Source organism: Ornithorhynchus anatinus, chromosome 15 (genome assembly GCF_004115215.2).
Source record: "Ornithorhynchus anatinus isolate Pmale09 chromosome 15, mOrnAna1.pri.v4, whole genome shotgun sequence".
Classification (NCBI taxonomy): domain Eukaryota; kingdom Metazoa; phylum Chordata; class Mammalia; order Monotremata; family Ornithorhynchidae; genus Ornithorhynchus; species Ornithorhynchus anatinus.
In genome coordinates this window covers 2,149,507-2,170,609 of record NC_041742.1, presented here as the reverse complement: position 1 = coordinate 2,170,609, position 21,103 = coordinate 2,149,507, and the positions used below count along the sequence as shown (strand labels likewise).

The 21,103-nt window shown below is 56.7% G+C and overlaps 1 protein-coding gene across 3 annotated transcripts in view; it reads right to left on the bottom strand.

The window, feature by feature from the left end:
* Positions 1-21,103, bottom strand: part of STXBP4 (syntaxin binding protein 4) — a 73,829-nt gene that overhangs the window by 26,445 nt on the left and 26,281 nt on the right. For 2 of the 3 annotated variants that reach the window (XM_029079831.2, XM_029079833.2), the window contains exons 11-14: positions 8,839-9,015; positions 6,010-6,126; positions 4,685-4,734; positions 2,044-2,177 (exon numbers count right to left, since the gene is read on the bottom strand). In XM_029079831.2, coding sequence (XP_028935664.1) covers positions 2,044-2,177; positions 4,685-4,734; positions 6,010-6,126; positions 8,839-9,015 — 478 coding nt within the window. The remainder of the gene's footprint in view (positions 1-2,043; positions 2,178-4,684; positions 4,735-6,009; positions 6,127-8,838; positions 9,016-21,103) is intronic. The other variant, XM_039914166.1, reaches the window with a different exon arrangement.

The window sequence follows — 21,103 nt, the reverse complement described above, 5'->3', positions numbered from 1 at the left end:
GGTTCGGGGGGGGGGGGGGGGAGACTCGTCGGGCCTGACTCACTGGGTTCTGGAAAGTCGATCCCAGTCGGCAGAGGGAACGGAGAGCAGGCACAAACCTGGGAGAGCTTGGCGGGGCGCCAGCCGGCAGGGCGTCTCGGGTCGCCGCCGGAAACGGAAACCCGCCGCGGGGACCGTTCTGGGCCCCCGGATGCCTCCTGGCAGAGTTCGGACATGGGAGGGATTGTTTTTCCCGTCTCTCCCCTTGTTTGATTTCTGTTTTTTCTTTTTTGGATTGCTCCAGATATGTATTTTTAAACAGGTCCATCCCTCGGGGACACGGAACAGAATGACTTTTTGGCAAGCTACGGGAGCCTCACCTTGTGTTGAATCAAAAAGCCTTTCCATCTTAGAAAGCAAAAGGGAATTTCAAAAACGTCAAAGACCTAGGGCGGTTAGAGACGGGGCCGGCGTAGGAATACAGATCTAAGGACAGAAGAGCGAAAGAGAAGTGTCGGATTTTCTGGAAGCCGCCTCGCTGCGGTGGGCTTATCTGGGGAGCCGAGAGAAGCGAAAACGCTGCTCGCAATTTGTCGCCCGCCTTAGAGTTGCCAACGCAAGCACGCTCCCTGCTCTTCCCATTTTTCCCAAACCCCTTCCGGCCCCGACACGCTCCAACCCCCACAGGGGCGGGGCTCGTTCGGCGTGACGCCTCCCACCGGCGTCCCCCCCGTGATTACTGCCGAAAATATCACTCGAGTAAAACGACCAACATTCAGCGAAATCAATTCTCCCTTAAGAGCGGTGTGAAATGCAATCTCCAGTTGACAGTACGCTTGGTGTTTCTCGCTTCCCCCTGGGCCGAGTTGGGTTTTTTTTTTTGCTTTTTTTTTTAAAAAACGATCCGCTTTGGGGTTTCCAGTGTCCTCGCTGGGGACCGATATCGCTCCCTTCCCGAGAAGCGTCCTCGGCGACGGCTTTAGATACCACCAGGGCTTCCGGCGACTCTGGTGCGCGCAGATGGCCGAGATTGCGATGAGGCGGATAAATCCTGCCGATGTTTCTGCTGCCTTCAGCGTCTACGGCCCCAGACGGCGGTTGAGGAAACCAACCGCTGGCTGGCGGGGGGCGGGGGGTGGGCGAAGCGTCCTCTTTTCTCGCTGGAAACCGTAGCGGAAGCGGAACGACCACAGCCACGGGCGGCCGCTCGGCCGGCGGGCCCCGGTTCGCCACCCGCCCGCTACGGAGCGGGAAACCGGGCCCCTGGGGCCGAAGCCGTTTTCCCGGTCGCTTTTACCACGGGAAGTTGTGGCGAAGCATCTGAGGGCTGGCCACGTGTCACTCTTTAACCGAAATCTTGTCGAGTCACTCGACCTCCTAGAGTGTCACGGCGGCGGTGATTCCGGGGAGTTACTTTAAAGAGGAGAAGCAGCGTGGCCTGGTGGAAAGAGCACGGGCCTGGGAGTCGGAGGCCCTGGATTCGAATCCCGGCTCCCTCACTTGGCTGCCACGTGACCTGGGACAGGTCACTTTTCTGTGCTTCACCTCCCTCGTCCGCAAAACGGGGATTCAATCGATACCCGTTCCCCCTCCCACTTAAGACCGGGAGCCCCTCGTGCGTCTCTTATAATAATAATGTTGGTATCTGTTAAGCGCCTACTGTGTGCCGAGCACCGTTCCAAGCGCTGGGGTAGACACAGGGGAATCGGGTCGTCCCACTTGGGGCTCGCGGTCTTAATCCCCATTTTACAGACGAGGCAACTGAGGCGCCGGGAAGCGAAGTGACCCGCCCGAAGTCACCCAGCTGACGAGTGGCCGAGCGGGGATTCGAACCCATGACCTCTGACTCCCAAGCCCGTGCTCCTTCCGCTGAGCCACGCTGCTTAGTACAGTGCTTGGCCCACGGTAAGCACTCGTCAAATCCCCCTCTTACGACAGCGGTGATGTCTCCGCTTCTGAGGAATCGACCTGCTCCTATAATGACCGCTGCATCCCCCAGACTCGCTGCTTCCCGTGAGGGAGCCACGAAAAACGAGAGAATAAAGATAAACGCAAATCACTCACAGTCCACCTCGAGAATGGCCCGGACTGACTCGGCGAGTTCTCTGGCTTCCGCGGCCACGGCCGCCGGCGCGACCCGCTCCTTCTTCCCGAGGCGCGGAAGCGGCGTCTGGGACGGCAGTGAAACCCTCCTGTCACTGAGGGGGAACGGAAAATGTCGTTGGACTGCGCCGTCTGCTGATTCTGCTCTCCTCTCCCCCCGTGCCTAAGTCAGTCCTTCGGTAGCATTCACCGAGCGCTTACTGTGCGCAGAGCACCGCGCTGAGCGCTTGGGAGAGTTCAATAGAACAGACGCGCCCGCGCACGACGAGCTCTCGGTCTAGACGGGGAGACAGACAAGTAAGTTCGGTGCTCTGCACGCACGGGAGACCGAAGGCTACTTGAGGGCAGGGATCATGCCTCCTAATTGCTCTCCCAAGTGCTTGGAACAGTGCTCTGCCCGCAGAAGGCTGCAAACTCTTTGAGGGCGCGGATCGTCGTGTCTACCATACTGGACTCCCCTTAGCGTCTGGCGCGGTATCTGGCTCACGGTCGCCACTCGGTGCGTACCGCCGACGGGCGACGTTCATTCGATCGTATTTACTGAGTGCTTACCGTGTGCAGAGCACTGTACTAAGCACTTGGGAGGCACGGTTGAACTGACAGAGGCAGTCCCTGCCCGCGATGGGCTCGGTCTCCGTCCAAGCCATCCGAGACGTACCATCTAACACTCCCGTTTCCCCCGATTACCTATTATTGGCCTCTCGCTCGCGAATTTAACCAAAATATCCCAGTAACGACCAAGAATTTGGGGCATAGTCGCTTGGGCAACCAGTTCCACGTGCCGATCACCCGCTGGGTGCTAAAGATGTTTGCTTTGGGTTTCGTTCGAACAGACCGTCTTTACCTTGGGCTTCTCGGTGACACCCTGACAGAGCAGAAAACGTCAATCAACGCTATCTACCACCCGCCTCCGGCGTGCGCTCGGGAGAACGGGGTTCCCGCTGGTGAATCCTGCTCTCAAGGGAGCAGCGTGGCCTAGTGGAAAGGGCGTGGATCCGGGAATCCGAGGTCCTGGGTTCTCATCCCGGCTCCGTTCATCCCTTCCGATCATATCTATTGAGCGCTTACCGTGTGCAGAGCACCGTACCGAGGGCCCGGGAAAGTACAGTGAGACAAGAGATAGACGACACGTTCCCTGTCCGCAACGAGCTTAGAGTCTGGAGACCTGCCGCTTAGCTGCTGGGCTCAAGCCAGATAAACTGAAAATGCGCCGAAGGCCAGAGATATCAAAGAGAGTTGGGGGAGCTGAAGCCGGCTTTCATCGTCGGCCTGACGAACGCGGCTAGATTACCACGTAGCATCTAGTGATTCCTAGAGACCGTACAGCAGGAGCGTGCGATCCATCTGCGACGGCTAGATCGCAGAACAGGAATCAAGCGTGACCTCGGCTTGCCGGGGACGAGCCATTCACGGAGAGATTTTGGGGTCTTCCGCATCTCCGCACGTGACCAGCTTCACTGAAACTGTCGAGCTGTAACGGTGGTTTTTTGGGGTTCGGTAATTTTCCGGTTAAAGTGCTCAAAACAATGATCCCGTTGGATTCGCCTCCACAGAGCCCTTCCCGTCCCGTAGAGAAGGGGGGATTCAGTCCCCGTTTCACCCCTCGGGAGACTCTGGTGATTTGATCGAGGTGTCAGAGAGAGTGGCAGAGCCCGGGTCAAGGTCCAGGAATCTTTAACTCTCCTTCATCGTGCCTATTTCTTGGGAGTACAGCCCCGAACTGGGGGCCTGCGATGTGTGCAGAGCCTCGTACTGTGTGTGCAGGCCTGCGCTGGGTGCCTGCGGCGTGTGCAAAACCGTGTACTGTGTGCGCGGAGCCCTGTGCTGAGCGCCTGCTGTGGGCAGAGCCTTGTTTATCATTCTAAGTGCTGGGGTAGATTCAAGTTAGGTTGGACAAAGCCCCCGCCCCACCCTTAATCCCCATTTTCCAGAGAAGGTAACTGAGGCCAAGCCAAGTGACTTGCCCCAGTTCACACAGCAGACATGTGGGGGAGCTGGGATTCGAACCCCTGACCTCGCCTGCTGTGTGCGGAGCCTCGTCCTGTGTGTGGCGAGCCACGTCCCGGGCGTCTGCTGCGTCGTGGCTCGGTGGAAAGAGCCCGGGCTCGGGGGTCAGGGGTCACGGGTTCGGAGCCCGGCTCGGCCACTTGTCGGCTGTGTGACTGTGGGCCGGTCACTTCACTTCTCTGTGCCTCTGGAAAATGGGGATTAACCGTGAGCCTCAGGTGGGACAACCCGATGACCCTGTATCTCCCCCAGCGCTTAGAACGGTGCTCGGCACATAGTAAGCGCTTAACAGATACCAATATTATTATTATTATGGTTGTTCTGCGCGTGCAGAGCCCTGTACCGGGTGCCTACTGTAGGCAGAGCATTCTAAGGGACCCGTGGAAATGCACAATAGTTGTACAAGTCCAGGTTCCTGCCCTCAAGCTCTTTTACGCCTCCTAGGAAGCCCACTACTTAAAAGGGTTTCTCTGAAGGCAAGGCTTTAAAAATAGACAGTTTTTCCCGATTAAAAATACGGAAATGCACCCCGATCTGTTACCGACGAGCATCACTCATACATTAGTAGAAGGGAGTATTATTCAAATGTTTTTACCTTAAATTTGATGAAGAGGAAGAAGGATCCGAAAATATCTCGTGGACGGCCTGAAAATCAAGACAGTAAACATCAGGTCTTTTGATTTTGCTAGTGTTTCCGAGCAGTTTTCTCTGGTACTGGCTTGATTCGCCGTCATTAGGTCGGAGGAATCAGTTAAGAATAAAAGCTGTTCCCTTTGTGGAATATGAGAAATGCTCCTTACCACAAAGTCTGCTGGTAAAAAAAAGGACAAGAGGGAGACAGACAATAACAGCGCTTGATATTTCCACATGGGTGGAGCAGGTTCCTCAGAGAGCATCTCCATCAAAGGTTTTACAGAAACTGCCTTCGAAGGGGAGGGTTTGCTCAGTCACCTTTCGTCACTGTTTTGCTTCCGGTGGTCGCTGTGATCTCCATCCAGTAGTTGCTATATCTGTCGGCCCTCTTCGTTTGAGGTAGAAAATATTTCTGAGGGTGAGGTTGGACAAAAGGGTAAAGGAATTCTACCTACGAGAAGGGCCGGGTGCCAGATATCCGGGCTTCCTTTGGGCGGGAGGGGCTAAGCAGCTGAAAGGAAGTAGGGGGAAGAAGTGGGAAAAATCTCCCTTGGGAACTCTCTTTCCTGGATGGCAAGTGGCCTTCTGGAAATTCTGGAAAAGCCCCCCAAACTGGGGCTTTTGAGGTTCCGCGAAACATAGCTCCTGAGGTGAGATGGCCGCCCACCTGACGTTAGCGCCGAGTGCGTGCCGACCACGTAGCGGCAGGGGGAGAAGGATCCCCGGATGCCTCGGGAAATGAAAGTCCAGACTGCGGCAAGAAACGTGGAGTTGGAATGTTTTCTTAAGAGCCACAGGCGGGCAGTGGGGCGGCACTGTATGGTCTAGGGGTTTTTTTTAAATTTAATTTTTGTTTTAGGGCATTTAAGTGCTTACCACGTGCCAGGCACTGTGCTGAGTGCTGCGGGTTTCCCCCCAAAGAGGCCGATCTCGTGATTTGTGTCCGACTGACTGGCCTTCTGCCTTTCCTCAGCCTGGACGGAGTAAGAACGAGAGCCCCAGTGCTCAACGGACAGACTGAGAAGCAGCGTGGCTCAGTGGAAAGAGCACGGGCTTTGGAGTCAGGGCTCATGAGTTCGAATCCCAGCTCTGCCACTTGGCTGTGTGACTGTGGGCAAGTCACTTAACTTCTCTGTGCCTCAGTTCCCTCATCTGTAAAATGGGGATTAAGACTGTGAGCCCCATTGACAACCTGATTCCCCTCTGTCTCCCCCAGCGCTTAGAACAGTGCTCGGCACATAGTAAGCGCTTAACAAATACCAACATTATTATTATTATTTACTTTACCTCCGCAAACTGCAACAGCTTTTCAGCGGCCACTTCCAAGGTTCTCCGAGACATCTCCGACTTTCTCAGTTGGCAGTCCAGCACCTTGATCCTTTTTGTCAAATCCTGGACGCTTCCCTGGAAGGGAGAGTCAGCCAGGACCAGCTTGTTCAGATCGAAACGGGACCATCGATCGTTCCTCTTTCGGCTCACTTTCCAGCTGTTTCCAGCCTAAATATGCCCATGTGACCTTCTTTCTCCGGTCTGTTCATTTTTGGCACTTTTTTCGAGTGGCATCAGAGACAGGGTGGTTCCCGCCTCAGGCAGAAGCACAGGAAAAATTCAAGTGCTGATGGAAACATGTCAGCTCCTTCACCGTTTCAAGGGGCCGTCTTTATTTATTTATTCTTTGCTTACTTTTTACCCCTTTTTCTCTCGTTCCCGGTGTTGGTACGTAACCTGTTTCTGCCTATCTTATCCCGTTAAGACAAGTGGGGGAGCCGGGATTAGAACCCAGCTCCTTTGACTCCCAGGCTCTTTCCACTAGGATACGCCGCTTTTCAAATTCCTTTAATAAGGGGGAGGACCGAGGTCCCAATCCCGGCTCCGCCACTGGCCTTCCGTGTGACCTTGGGCAAGTCTTCTAACTTCTCGGTGCCTCGGTTTCCCCATCTGCAGAATGGGGATCCGATACCTGTCTCCCTCCTGCTTCCACTGTGAGCCCCCCGTGGGACCTGATTAACTCGAACCCACCCCAGAGCCTCGCAGAGCGCGCGACACGTCGTGAGCAATTGAGAAATAGCCCAACTGCGATCATTACGCCTCAGGTGCTGAGCTATGTGACCATTTTCAAAGTCCAACGGTCCCCTGAAATAACTCGGTCATTAAGCTTTCCTACTTATTTTCGAATTGACTTTTCTTATTATTTTGCTTTGGAAAAATGCGGGTGGGTGTGAGAGAGAGCGCGAGTGAGTCGGGGGACAGGGGAGGTGAGTTGACTCGGTGGAAACAGATCTTCTCGCCCCACTGACATGAGGCAGATGGATGGCTGCCCTTGGAGGTCAGAGTCGAAGGAGGTTTTGCTTGCAGCGACTTTGAGGCCACTGGATTCCTGAGGCCAGTGGATTCAAGACCCCAAGCCTAGCACCCTCAGAAATGGGAAGGGAGGGAGGGTCAGCAGCGCTTAGTACAGCGCTCCGCCCATAGTAAGCGCTCAATAAATACGATTGGATGAATGGAGAGTTAAAGTATTTGAGTTGAAAGCGGCCGAGGTTTGGTGAATGCGGCAAAGGCTCGTGGTTATCATTACGTCGACAGGTTTTAGCAGCCCTCGGTTAAGAAAGACGAGATTATGCCCCATAAAACAATGATGGTTGGGTGGGTTTGTTTTTAGGTTCTCTAGGGCATCTAATATTCATTTTTGATTAACTGTTTCAAGAAGAAATTAATATTGATAAAATAAGAGATTGCCTTAGGACCGCTAGCGAGTTTATAATAATAATAATAATGTCGGTATCTGTTAAGCGCTTACTACGTGCAGAGCACCGTTCTAAGCGCTGGGGGAGATACAGGGTAATCGGGTCGTCCCACGTGAGGCTCACGGTTAATCCCCATTTGACAGATGAGGTAACTGAGGCCCAGAGAAGTGAAGTGACTCGCCCACAGTCACACGGCTGACAAGTGGCAGAGCCGGGAGTCGAACTCATGACCTCTGACTCCCAAGCCCAGGCTCTTTTCCACTGAGCCACGCTGTTTCCCAGTGAGTTTACATTTAACAAACTGATCAGCACCAACGCGGTTGTCACTTTTCTAAAAGAGAGCATCTTGAAGTTGACAGACACTACTCTGTCAATTCAAATAATCTTTTCCGCTTCAGAGCACCGGATGCAGAACAAGTCAGACCAAAAAAAGGCGGGGAACGTGTCTGTTGACGGTCAGATTGTTCTCTCCCTAGTGCTTAGCTCGGTGCTCTGCACCCAGGAAACGCTCGATAAATGAGATTGACTGCCCAGTCTGAGCGTCTGGCATCTACCCCAATAATTGACATGGGGCTTGGGTACCTAGGAAGACTTTAATCTCGTCATTATTATATCAGTTGACCTTAGAGAGGCATCCGTAACTTCCGCCTTTTGCCAGGAAGGCTTTGGGCATCTGCCCTTCCCTCAGCCCCACGGCGCTCGTGAACAGATTTACACATGATAAAGTATAAATTATTTGTGCATATGAATGTCTGTCTCCCCATGTAGACCGGAACCTTGCCGGGGGCGGGGAACGTGGCTACCAACTCTGTGTGCAGGGTCCTGCACGCAGTAAGTGCCCAATAAATCCAATGGATAGAGTTTGATCCCCCCCCCAAAACCGCTTTGGTGGAAAGCAGATCTTTCAGCCTAAAATAATCCCAAATCTGCAGTCAGATGTTTAAGTTAACAGTCCTGGAATTCAAGTTGGGGGAAATCTTCACCTTTCACACTGGGAAAACACGGGGGGGTGGGCGAAGGGGAACCACAACGGAAACTGTGTTTGGTTTTTGTGTTTTTGAAATCGATGTATTATTCAGTCCAGCGTTCATTCTTCCGGGATTCAAAGCCCGAAGAGGGGCCGTGCCGACCGGTGCCCCGCCTGAGTTTCCCTGTGTTGGTTTTCCGCCCGGAAGACCCATCGCCCTTCACGTTACATCGCCCTCCTCACCTCCCGCCACACTCACACTCTCTCCACCTCATCCTGGTTGTTGAATAATACGAGACAAACAGTGACCTACTTAGGAAGAGCGGAGGAAAGGAAAACGAAAACAGGACCCATGACAACCCCCAGGAAGCCACGGCAACCCCGGAGCGCGGCCGCCCGGCTTACTTGATTTTGGTCGGACCGATGGGCGAGCTGGACCTCGAGCTGGGCCACCTCGGCCTCCAGAAGGCGGATGACCTCTTCGTAGTCCATTTCCACCCCACGGGCCTGCCTCTGGGCGGCTTCCGCCAGATGGACCCTGCTCCTCAGGGCTCGGGCCTCTTCGACCGCGGCCTTGGCTTCCTGCCACGACGGAAGAGGTGTCGGGTTTAAAAGCTGAGCGGGGGCCGGCCCGGTCCGGAGCGTTACCCGCAAGGGCTCCCGGTTGGAAAACAAAGGAACCTTTCGTCTGTCGGGGCGGTGGAGTGAGTGCCTACTGTGGGCGAGGCACCGGGCTAAGCCTCCATCAGGTACGACAGGGGTGGCAGACGGGATCCCCGTCCCTCGAAGAGCTTACGGTCTAGAAGGGGAGACGGTCACTGGATAATCGACCGCGAGAAGGGAACTGAAAGGTGGACGGGTAGATGGGTATGTGCCGAAATAGCAGGCTAAGTACCTGAAGGAAATATTGGAATGAAGAGTGGTAATAATAATAATAATAATAACCAAATAACGGTGTTTGGTTCTGAAACGTTCCCGAGAGCCGGGTACGATCCCAGATCATCGGCTTCCACTTGGGGCTCCCGGTCTAAGTAGGTAGACGGGGATTGGTTACCCATTTTGCAGATGAGAGAACTGAAGCGCAGAGAGGTTGAGTGACTTGCCCGAGGTCCCACAGCAGAAAAGTGGCAGAGCAGGGATCAGCACCCAGGTCCTCTGACTCCCAGGCCCGTGCTCTATCCGCCAGGCCACGCCGCTTCTCTTAAATTCCTCCTGTAGTCCCTGAGCTCGCTGTGGGCAGGGAACTCTGTCGAATCGCACTCCCCCGAACGTTCAGCGCGGCGCTCTGCTCACAGGAGGCGCTCAGATCCCATCTTTTCACTGATCGAGTTAAGAGCCCGTGTTACGAAGAGACGTTGGAATTCATATGTCGGGCCGACGGCCAACGTGGCCAAGGGGACAGAGCCCGGGCGGGGGAGTCGGAAGGACCTGGACTATAACCCCGGCTCCACCACTTTTCTGCTGTGGGACCTCGGGCGAGTTATTTCCCGTTTCTGGGCCTCAGTAATCTCAGCTGTAAAAGGGGTTTGAGACCGTGAGCCCTGTGTGCGACAAGGACTGTGTCCAACCCGATGAGGTTCTATCGTTGCCTGGCACGTAGTAAGCACAAAACATACCACAGTTATCATCACCATCGTCGTTATTAAAGGCCCTACCCAGCTTTAGGGAAGACCTGGGAAACGGCAGACCGTCTGTCCCGTCCTTCGTCCCGTCCACGCTTGGTCCGCCGCGGGCTGGACGACCAGGGGCCAGCAGGCAATCCTGCGTCGGCCGGCTGCCTGCCTGGGTGGCCCCCGAGCCAACCCCAGAAGGCGGGTAGCCCGGAGGAGGGCGGGACAGCCTAGAACCCCTGCGAAGTAACCTCTAGCTCTCTGGGGACCGGGGATGCGTCTGTCGACTGTGACACTGTACCCTCCCCGGTGCTCGGCACAGTGCTCTGCACCCGGTAAGCGCTCAATCGCTATCATTGACTGTCACTAGGATGGCATCCCAGTCCTGGAATTCAGAGGACAGGGACCAAGGGGACATTCACCCTCCGTCTCCCACGGGCGCGATACCACGCTCCGCGCCACCCGGGTGCTCACGCGTCCCGGAGTCCGTCGGATTTCATCTCTCCCAACCTCCAGAAACCCTTCCGAAACTGCACCTTGCCCAGAGTGATTCTTTTTTTTCCTCGAGCGGCATCCGTCGTCTCAGAGCTTTGGCACTGGCTGCCTTCTCGGATGTTCCGTCCTTCCCGACTCTCTGAGCACCTTCTCCTCCGCTAGGTGGTAAGCGCCAATCGGGTCTTCCTCTATTGTTGTCTCCCGTGCGCTTAGTACAGTGGTCTGCGCCCAAGCAGACCCTCGGCAAACCTGACTGACTGAGTTAACCTCTTTCTTTAGGCGCGACATCCACCTGTCTCCTCTGAGCCCGCCCGGATGGGGACGGAAGGTGGTTCAGGGCATTTCGATCAGTCAGTCGTGGTACTTATCGAGCGCGCACTGGGTGCGAGCGCTCTATTGAGCGCTTGGGAGAGGACGATACCACAGAATTAGCAGGCGCGTTTCCTGCCCGTGAGGAGTTCTCCCCGCTGTGCGCTGGCCAACGGGTTGGGGAATCATACGACCCCACTTTTCTTCATCTCCCTCTCCCTTCTGCATCACCCTGACTCGCTCCCCCCTCCGAGCCCCAGAGCACTCGGGTACGTCTCTGACATTTCATTTATTTGTACAGATGTCTGTCTCCCCTCTTCTGGACCGTGAGCTCGGGGCTCGTTGCTGTTCCTCGTTGTATCGTACTCCCCCAAGAGCTCAACACAGTGCTCCGTACACGGTACGCGCTCGCTAAATACGACGAACCGAACGAATGAATCGTCGGCTTCAAAGGCTCGGGTGGATCCCGGAAGAACAGTTGGGCCAGCCTGGAATTCCGTGACTTCTAACAGGATCCCTTCAGGAGACATTTTACCCGCCTCTCCTCTACCTGAGAAACCATCCTTTCTGGTGGTTTTGCTCTCTTAGGATTGTGACGGGGAACCGGACGGAATACTTAGAATGTCTCTCTTTTTTTTAAATCGAATCCACTTCGATACGACGAAGAATCGTCACCATCGTGTACTCTAAATGGAATACTTCCAGTGAATGGTGCCGGCCCGGAGTCTCCATTTCGCGGCGTTCCCCTAATTAAAAAGTTCCGCCACGGCCATGAGACCGCAGATCAGCTCCCGGAGAGACAGCGCCCGACGGATCATCCGTCTCCTACAGACGAGCCGCGTGGCGCTTCGGTTCTGGGTGCCCGGGAACGGCTCCCGCCGTTCATTTTTAAAGCGAGTCAGGTGGGGAAAGGGAGAAGCCAAGTGGAAGCCCATTGGGCTCTCATCCGTTCCGAGTAAAACAGAGCGGGGCAGTGGAAGACCCGGGTTTTTTGAGGATCGGTCCGTGTTGCCGCTCCGGAAGATGCCTTGGTGACCAAGGGAGTTTTACTTAGCCCAGGCCCGGTCCAAGTGCTACTGAATATGCTGATTTAAGAGATAGATGGCTGCGACTAAACCAAGAGCGCTGGAGGAGGCAGTAAAGAAAAGCAGAACAGCAGCGGCAGGACGACGGATATCCGTTTTTCTCTCCCCTCGGGCCCCTCTTTCTAATGAAAAACCGAAAAGCCTCTCGGATCCGCGCCAGTCGACGGAGACACTTATTAATAAGCTCAGCAAGGACAATCGGCGTGGTCTAGTGGAAGAAGCATGGGCCTGGGAGTCGGAGGACCTGGGTTCTGATCCCAACCCCACCACTCGGCTGCTGGGTGACCCTGGACGAGTCACTGAACTTCTCCGTTGAATCCTACCCCCTCCTAACTAGATTGGGAGCCCCACGCGGGACAGGGACCGTGTCCCAACCTGATAACCTCGAATGTACTCCAGAGCTGGTGCTCGGCAGAGGGTAGGCACTTAACAACCCCCTTTATTAATATGATCGTTACTATTAATAATAATAATAGGTCAAGTTGAACCTGAATTATCTGAAGTTACTGCAGAGCACGGGTCTGAGTGGCTTCACTGATTGATGTGGTATCTGGAAGCTCTCCATTGGAGGTGGCCTCGGGTTTACAGGGCTAGTACTTTAACAGGTAAGATTTTTTTAATGATTTTTGTTAAGCGCTCACTATGTGCCGGGCACTGTACCAGACGCTGGGGTGGTCACACATTAGCCGGCTGGGCACAGGTCCCCGTCCCACTTCGGGCTCACGGCCTCGATCCCCATTTCACAGACGAGGAAACGGAGGCACAGAGCAGTAAAGTGACGGGTCCAGGGTCACGCAGCGGACAAGCGGCGGAACTGGGATTCGAACCCAGGCCCTCCCAACTCCCAGCGCTCCATCCGCTGAGCCACGCCGCCCGTCTCAACCGGCTGAGAGAGAAACCCACCCGAACGTGCACTGGGACACAGTAAAATCCTTCTCTTGGGCTAAAGAAATTGCAAGTTGTCACCTCCTGTATTCCTGGGTGACGGCAGATGGCTGGGGCAAACTGGAAACGTGGCTTCTGGGCCTTCGTTTTCCCCATCTGGGCAATGGGGAAAAGCCCAACGTTCCTGATCCCTCCTTCAGAGGCCGGATTTGAAGACTGAAATCATCAGGAGACCAGATTAGGCCCGGGGGGAGAACTTCTCACAGGCTGACGGATGAGGACAATCACAGCAGCGGATCAATGGTCCGACTCGCTCCGGAACCGAACGCCCGGTGCGTTTTCCCCTCGAGAGAAGCGGAGGGGACCTAGAGGGAAAAGCCCGGGCAGGGGAGCCGGGAGACCTGAGTTCTAATCTCGACTCCGCCACTTGCTTGCTCTGGGACGCCGGGCGAGTCTTTTCACTTCCCCGTGCCTCGCTCTCCTCCTCTACAAAACGGGAATCCGCCGCCTGTTCTCTCGGCCGCTCCGACCGCGCCACAAGGACGGCGTCCGATCCGCCCATGTCGTATCTAGCGCGGCGTTGAGAGGGGTGCTGGGCACCCTAGCGAGCGCCTGACAAATACCGCGCTCATCTATCGAGTTTTAAAACGGAAGGGCTCCGACGCTGTGGATTTTGCAGTCGCGTATCCTATTCCGACTGGAGAACCTTCAGGCCAATCAGTCAATCTAGTAGGAAAGGCGTTTTAGACCCAGGAGGTCTAATACGTCCCGGTTACCGGTTTCTGACGTCCGGGAGCGGGAAGCCCTTCGAGGGGTCTTCCCGAGGGGGCCGTGGGGTGGTTCCGTGCGGGTGAGCGGGTGTTTGAGGTGCAAACGTCTCGAAGTCGACCACGCCGGGTTTCCTCAGCTCCAGACGATCTCTGCGTTCTCTACTCACCGAGCCTTTCTTTAGACTAAAAGAGCTCAAGCAACCTCGCTGTATCCCTTCCAGACCAGGGGTGCGTGGGGAAGGAAGATCATGTGTTCCTTCTGAAGCGTTTACTCTGCGCTAAGCACAGGGGAGACAGGAAATAATCGGGCCCGGCGTGGTCTCTGGCCCACGTGGGGCAGGTACCTCACCCCCAGCTGACGGATGACGCGACGGAAGCGCGGAGACGTTAAGCGATCGGCCCCGGGCCACGCGCTAGACGAGCGACGGAGCTGGGATCAGAAGCCGGGTCCTCCGACCCGCACGTCCCTGCTCCTTCCGCTAGCCGCGCTGCTTCTCGGGCCCGTGCCCCGGGGAAATGGAGGCGCGTGCCGATTGGGCTAACCGTCGACGTTTCTAGAGCGGAGGCTGCTCGTGGCCAGGGAATCGGTCTCGGGCTTCCGCTGGCCTTGTCGAGCGCTCAGTACAGTGTACCGCACCCACCGGGGGCTCGACCGCGGCGAAGGCCCCCCGAGTGGCTCCGGGTCCGATCGGTCAGTTGTATTTATTGAGCGCTGACCGTGTACTAAGTGCCGCGAGAGTGCTGTATCACGGGCTTAGGAGTCACAGGTCATGGGTTCTAATCCCAGCTCCGCCGCTTGTCAGCTGTGTGACTTCGGGCAAGTCACTTCACTTCTCTGTGCCTCAGTGACCTCATCTGGAAAATGGGGATGAAGACCGGGAGCCCCGCGTGGGACCTGATGACCCTGTATCTACCCCGGCGCCTAGAACGGTGCTCGGCACACGGTAGGCGCTTAACAAATACCAACGGTATTACTATATCGCAGAGTTGGAGGAGGGGCTATCCCCGGCGGCCACCTGCCCGGCCCGCCCCTCAACCGGGCTGTCACGGGTCCCCGGCGTCCCCGTCCCTCCCGGAGCTGGAGCCCAGAAGGACCCCGGGAAGGCTCGGTCAGAGAGGTCCCGAGCATAAAGCGCGACTCGCCGTGTGCGCAGCGGTATTTTCGTTCCAAATATGGGCGCCTGAGTCTCTGGTGTGTGCGGACCACTCTGCTAGGCACTTGAGCGCTTAGAATAACGGACACCATTCCCGTCCTCGAGGAGAACAGAGTCTGCGGGTTGGGGTCAGAGATTTTCAATTCTTAGTTCAACTATCCCTTCTGTAGAATTCCCTCTAGCGGATCACGAGCAGCTAGGGCCTGGGGGGGGGGCGGAGCCCGGGGCTGGGAGTCACAAGGACCTGGGTTTGAATCCCGGTCCCGCCGCCCGCCTGCTCTGTGAGCGCGGGCTAGGCGCTCGTCTGTGTCCGGCACCTCATCCGTAAACTGGGGATTAAGACCGTACGAGCCGGGACGCGGTTCGAATCCCCGCTCAGCCACCTGTCAGCTGTGTGACTGTGGGCGAGTCACTTCACTCCTCTGGGCCTCGGTGACCTCATCTGGAAAATGGGGATTAACCGTGAGCCTCCCGTGGGACGACCCGATGACCCTGGATCTCCCCCAGAGCTTAGAACGGTAGTAGGCGCTTAACAAATGCCGACATTATCATCCTTAGCCAACCCGGTCAGCGTGTGCCCGCCCCGGCGCGTTCCCAACGGATCCCATAAAAATCATCATCATCGACGTCGTCATTCCGGAGACTAACCTCTTTTCAGGACGGTTAACGCGGAGGGGGTTTTCAAGTAAATTCCAAATCACTCAGCCAATAAGTCATTCGTGTCACAGTTTAAAGTAGATCGCCCTGTTACAGTCAACTTTAAAAAAAGACTCTCTCGCTCTCATAGAACTGGAATAACTAATGAGACCATATGTACCGCATGAGCTGCGAAAACTGAGAAACCCGAAAGAGAGGAAAGGGAAGCCCGGTTGCCTTTATGGTTCCCTTTGAGCTTCGGAGTCTTTACACCTGGACTCTTCTGGGGCTGGGAACAGAGTTCAGGGATCGTAAAAAAAAAAAAAAAAAATCACAGGGCGAAAATCGGCTCTTGTTTTCCTAAAATCTGAATAATGCCGCTTCCAAATCCCCGCGGTCGGTCTGACTCCGGGCTCGTGGGGACGACTCTTCGCCTGACTAATGAGAGCCTCGGGTCGGTCGCAGCAACAAACGAGAAACGCACCCCGACTTGCGCGGGGAAGCCAAGTGCCTCTCCTCCAAGGAAGTTCTGGTTGGTATTTTAGTGCCGAGGGGGGCCAATCGAATTCAAATCGGCCCTAATTAGCCCACCCGTGCCCCGTCAACGCTTTCACCTGCAGCTGCGTCAGGCTTCAAAAGGTGCAAAATTGATTTCTTCCTTTGAACATCGAAGAAGAAATCGCCAATCTTATCTCTCTGCCCAGAAGCCCCTAATGGGGAGCAAATCCACAATCGCAGATGTCTAGGGGATTGCGGGAATCAGACATGAAAACCCTGGCCCGTCAGAACCGGATTCGGTCGCAAGCCGGATGCCGAACTTCTCGTGCGGGGGGGGGGGGGTCTTCCCAAAGCTGGATATTTCAAGGTTAGAGAGCACGGAACTGGGAGGCCGGAGACGCGGGTTCTGGTCCCGGCTCTGGTCCCCGGCCCCCGCCCCTTGAGAGCCGGGGCGAGCTCTGTGAGGCGCGTCACACTGGGCCTCAGTTTCCCCATCTACCAATCAATCACGTTCACTGAACACTTATCGAGTCCAGAGCACCGTACTACGCGCGTCACACTGGGCCTCGGTTTCCTCATCTACCAATCACGTTCACCGAACGCTTATGGAGTGCGGAGCACCGTACTACGCGCTTGGAAGAGTGAACCGGTAGAAACGTTCCCCGCCCGCCCCGAGCTTGGGATCTAATAATAATAATGATGATGTTGGTATCTGTTAAGCGCTTACTATGTGCAGAGCACCGTTCTAAGCGCCGGGGGAGACACGGGGGAATCAGGTCGTCCCACGTGGGGCGCGCAGTCTTAATCCCCATTTTACACATGAGGTAACTGAGGCCCAGAGAAGTGAAGTGACTCGCCCACGGTCCCACGGCTGCCGAGTGGCAGAGCTGGGATTCGAACTCACGACCCCGACTCCGAAACCCGTGCTCTTTCCACCGAGCTTGGCGGCTTCTCGATCTAGAGGTCGAGCTATAAGATGGAGATGAGATTCCCCGCTCTCCCGCTGTGCGGGACAGGGGCTGCGCCTGATCTCACGGTCTCCCGCGGACTCCAACGCTTAGCAGTATCATCAAACATAACAGACTGCGTATTTGCAGAGCGGACAGACCGAGAAGCGGAGTCCGATTTTTTGACGGAACGCAGTCTGATTGGAAATTTACTCCCTGCGAGATGGGTTCAACGTTTGCATCTGAAAGCGAGTTGGCTTCCACCTCTACTTCTGGGAGGCAGAATTTCAGGGCCGGATAGAAGCAGCGTGTCCTAGTGGATAGAGCGTGGAGCCGGGAGGCGGGAGGACCTGGGTTCCGATCCCGGCTCTGCCGCTTGCCTGCGGTGTGACCTTGGGCAAGCCAGTTGGTTTCCTCTGTGCCGCGGTTTCTTTGTAAAATGGGGATTAAAAGCGGGAGCCCCACGTGGCACGTGGCTTGTGTCCAACCTGATTTGCTTCTATCTACGCCGGTGCTTACCACAGTGCCTGAAAGCTCACCGCGGGCAGGGAACGTATCTGTTTGTTATCACAGTGTACTCCTCCAAGCACTCGGAGAGCCGTTCGCGCAATAAGCACCTGATAAACAGGAATGAATAAATGTCTAGTAAGTGCTTAACAAATAACATTCTTTTTAAAAAAAAGCACTTATCTGCCCAGACCCTCTCTTTCCACCACAGCCGTCAAGTTCTGTGATTTCTTAACGGAACCGGAGTAAGGCCCGCAGACGGACGGTTGGATTCTTTCGGGTTATTTCACCGCCATTTGAGCGCTTACTCTGTTCCGAGCGCCGTGCTGCCCGATGAGCGGGACGGGCGCAGTCCGCGTCCACACGGGGCTCAGGTTTCCAGTCCTCCATTCCGCAACTGAGGGGACCGAGGCCCGGAGGAGCGAAGCGACTCGGCCGAGGTCACCCGGCGGAGACGCGGCGCATCAGAACCCAGATCCTTCTGACTCCCAGACCCTCGCTGTCTGCCCTAGGCCATCCTGTTCCTCTCTGTGGTACTTGATAACGAGAGAGCAGATTGCTCCCGTGGAGTTGGGACTTACAATTATTCCATTTTCCCGGATGGGATTTTCTACCGTGCCGAGGATCGCATCTGCACTCGGAATCGGCGTGTTCGGGGAGTGCGGCCGCCCCTCGTTTTCACCCGGATTTTAGTCTGGAGCCACCACCGGAGTTGTTAATCGCAACGCGTACGTCGGTTAAACTTTCCGCCAACCCCGGCGGTAGAGGCAAGATGATCACCTCGGACACGTGGAATTCACGGCGTAAGCTGCAGCGAGAACTCGTATTTAATTCTGGGGGGGACTAAGGCCCAGAAAAGCCAAAGGGCTCGCCCCGGGTCACGCAGCAGGCGGGTCGAGGGGGTGGAATTGGAAGCCAGGTCTCCCGACGCCTAACTCCTCGGCTCTTTCTACAAGGCCACCGGGGATTTGTTCGGGCAGGTGTGTCCTGTCGACGGCTGGGTAGGATGAAGTAGTTCCGACTCCCTCTTCTCATCGTTTTCTTCGTCCCCCTTCCCCATCCCTTGCCCGTCGGGCGCTGCCGGTCCATCACCCCCTCTACCCGCATCGGCGCGCCTCACCCTTCGGACAGGGTGCTCCCCCGGAGGCGTCAGAGACCCTTCGCGTGCCACGAGGTTGATCTGATTGCACGTCGAGCCACCAGAATCGTTTTCCAGTGTCCACTGGGTTTGCAGAGCACTTTGCCCAGCGCGACCCGAACCCTGCCCTCGAGGAGCCTGCGGCGTCCCACGCCCAGACAAATGCCCAGAAACGCCCGCGTCTCCCGCTGTGGCTCTGGAGGTCTGCAACGCTCCTCTGGGCCTCGGACCGGAATCGACCCAGCCCGATCGCATTTCTGGACCCCCCGTTCCGGGACAGCGTCCCGGAACGGGGGGGGCCCGGGACTCGGTCTCCCAGCCTCCAAAGTGAGAATGGGTGACGGTACGGTGCTAAGAGCTCAGTAGGGTGCTCTGCCCGCGGTAAGCGCTCAGCAAATGCCACCCAACGAACGAACCGCCGAGAGACCCCAGAAACGCCGATGGCGTTGCCCTTCTGGGCCCCCTCTAGGCTGCTGATGCACAGAAGGGATGCGGCGGGGATGTATTTTGTTAATGAAATGTACATCGCCTTAATTCTGTTTATTTGCTATTGTTTTAATGAGACGTCCATCCCCTCGATTCTATTTATCGCCATCCTGCCCGGCCGGCCGTCTCCCCCGATTAGACCGCGCGCCCGTCGGCGGGCGGGGACCGTCTCTATCCGTTTACCGATCTGTCCGTTCCAAGCGCTCAGTACAGCGCTGCGCGCCCGGTCAGCGCTCGATAAATACTATCGAACGAATGAATAATGGAAAGAGCACGGGCCGGGGAGTCAGAGGGCCTGGGTTCCAATCCCGGCTCCGCCACCTCGCCGCTGTGGAACCCTGGGCAGGTCGCTTCGCTTTCCCGCGCCTCGGTTGCCTCGGCTGGCAAACGGGGACGGGGACCGTGTCCAGCCCGATTGACCCGGCACTTGGTACAGCGCCTAGCACGGAGTCACTGCTTACCAAATGCCATCGTTATCGTTACTGTCTTCCCCAGCGTTTACAAAAGCGTTGGGCACGTAGTAAGCACTTAACGAGTCCCGTAATAATTATCATCGAGGCGCTTCACTTGGCCGTACCGCAGTCCCCTCAACCGTAAAAGGGGGATTCAATAACTCTCCTCCCTCCTGCCCGGCCCGTGAGTCCCGCGCGCGCGACGGGGACCGTGTCCGGCCTGATCGATGGATCTCCGACCCGGCACTTGGAACGGGGTCAGATGCGTAGTAAGCGCTTAACGGATACCATGAGAAGAAAAATTCAGTAGGATTCCGGCACTCCAGAGGAATCTCTGGGATCATTCCATGCTTTCTTCCCACCTGCTAACGCGGCGGCGGGAGCGGCATCTACGGAGAGTCCGCTGTGGGCGGTGCACCGTACTGGGCCGGCGGAAGGCGGACGTGACCTGGGGGCATCTCCCCGGCCCAAAGGGTACTTCCATTCGAACGGAGCGGACTGACCTAGAGACAATGACAACGTTGGCATCCGTTAAGCGCTTACTACGCGCCGAGCGCCGTTCTAAGCGCCGGGGGAGACGCGGGGGAATCGGGCCGTCCCACGTGGGGCTCACGGTCTTCATCCCCATTTTCCAGATGAGGTCACTGAGGCGCCGAGAAGTCAAGTGACCCGCCCCAAGTCACCCGGCCCACAAGCGGCCGAGCCGGGATTCGAACGCGTGACCTCTGACTCCAGAGCCCGGGCCCTTTCCACCGGGCCACGGTGCGGATAGCCACGACTAGAGCAGATAGACTAATCGGAGCGACTCATCTACACGGGGGCAGAGGAAGCCGTCAGGGACCTCCTGAGCGCGAGGGTCCTCGGGCTCACGCGCCGCTCCGGGCACGGAAGGCGCGCGGAAACCCCGCCGGCGGTCGACCGACACAACCCCCCGAACTGAGGAGCGGCGTGGCTCAGTGGAAAGAGCCCGGGCTTCGGAGTCAGAGATCATGGGTTCGAATCCCGGCTCTGCCGCTTAGCGGTGTGACCTGGGCAAGTCACTTCACTTCCCTGTGCCTCGGTGACCTCGTCTGGAAAACGGGGATGAAGAGTGTGAGCCCCACGCGGGACAACCCGATTCCCCTGTGTCTACCCCAGCGCTCGGGACGGTGCTCTGCACACAGTAAGCGCTTAACAAATACCGACGTTACTCTATTCGGCAACCTGGAACAGAGAGGGATTTGAACGGGGGGTCTGAGAGGGTACCGAAGCGAGGGGACAGGGGAGGGTGGCCGTTTGCCCTTCTCCTTTGGGGGCCTGGGAATAAGTTGGATGCTTCCGGCACTCCGGATCTCCCAGGGATCAGGCCTCGGGGAGCGTCCGCGCCATCCGGCGGTGCGCGGGTTCGTCTGTGATGTCCCCTCCCGGCGAGTCCCCCCCCCCCCGCCCCACTCTGGGTCTCGGCACGGGGGCGACGGCCGGGCGGCCGGCGCTCCCCGAAACGGCGGCCCTCCCCCGTCCGATCCCCGGCCGTCTCCTCGGTGGCCTTGCCAAGACCCCCCGTCCCCCCCCCTCCGGCCGTCTCTGAAGGGGAGCGGGACGACGCCTCTGTGGCCGCCGATTTTTTTAAAATACAGCATTAAGGCGCTAAGCACTGGGGCCGATACGAGCCAAGCAGGTCGGACACGGTCCGCGTCCTACCCGGGGCTCGGAGTCTTG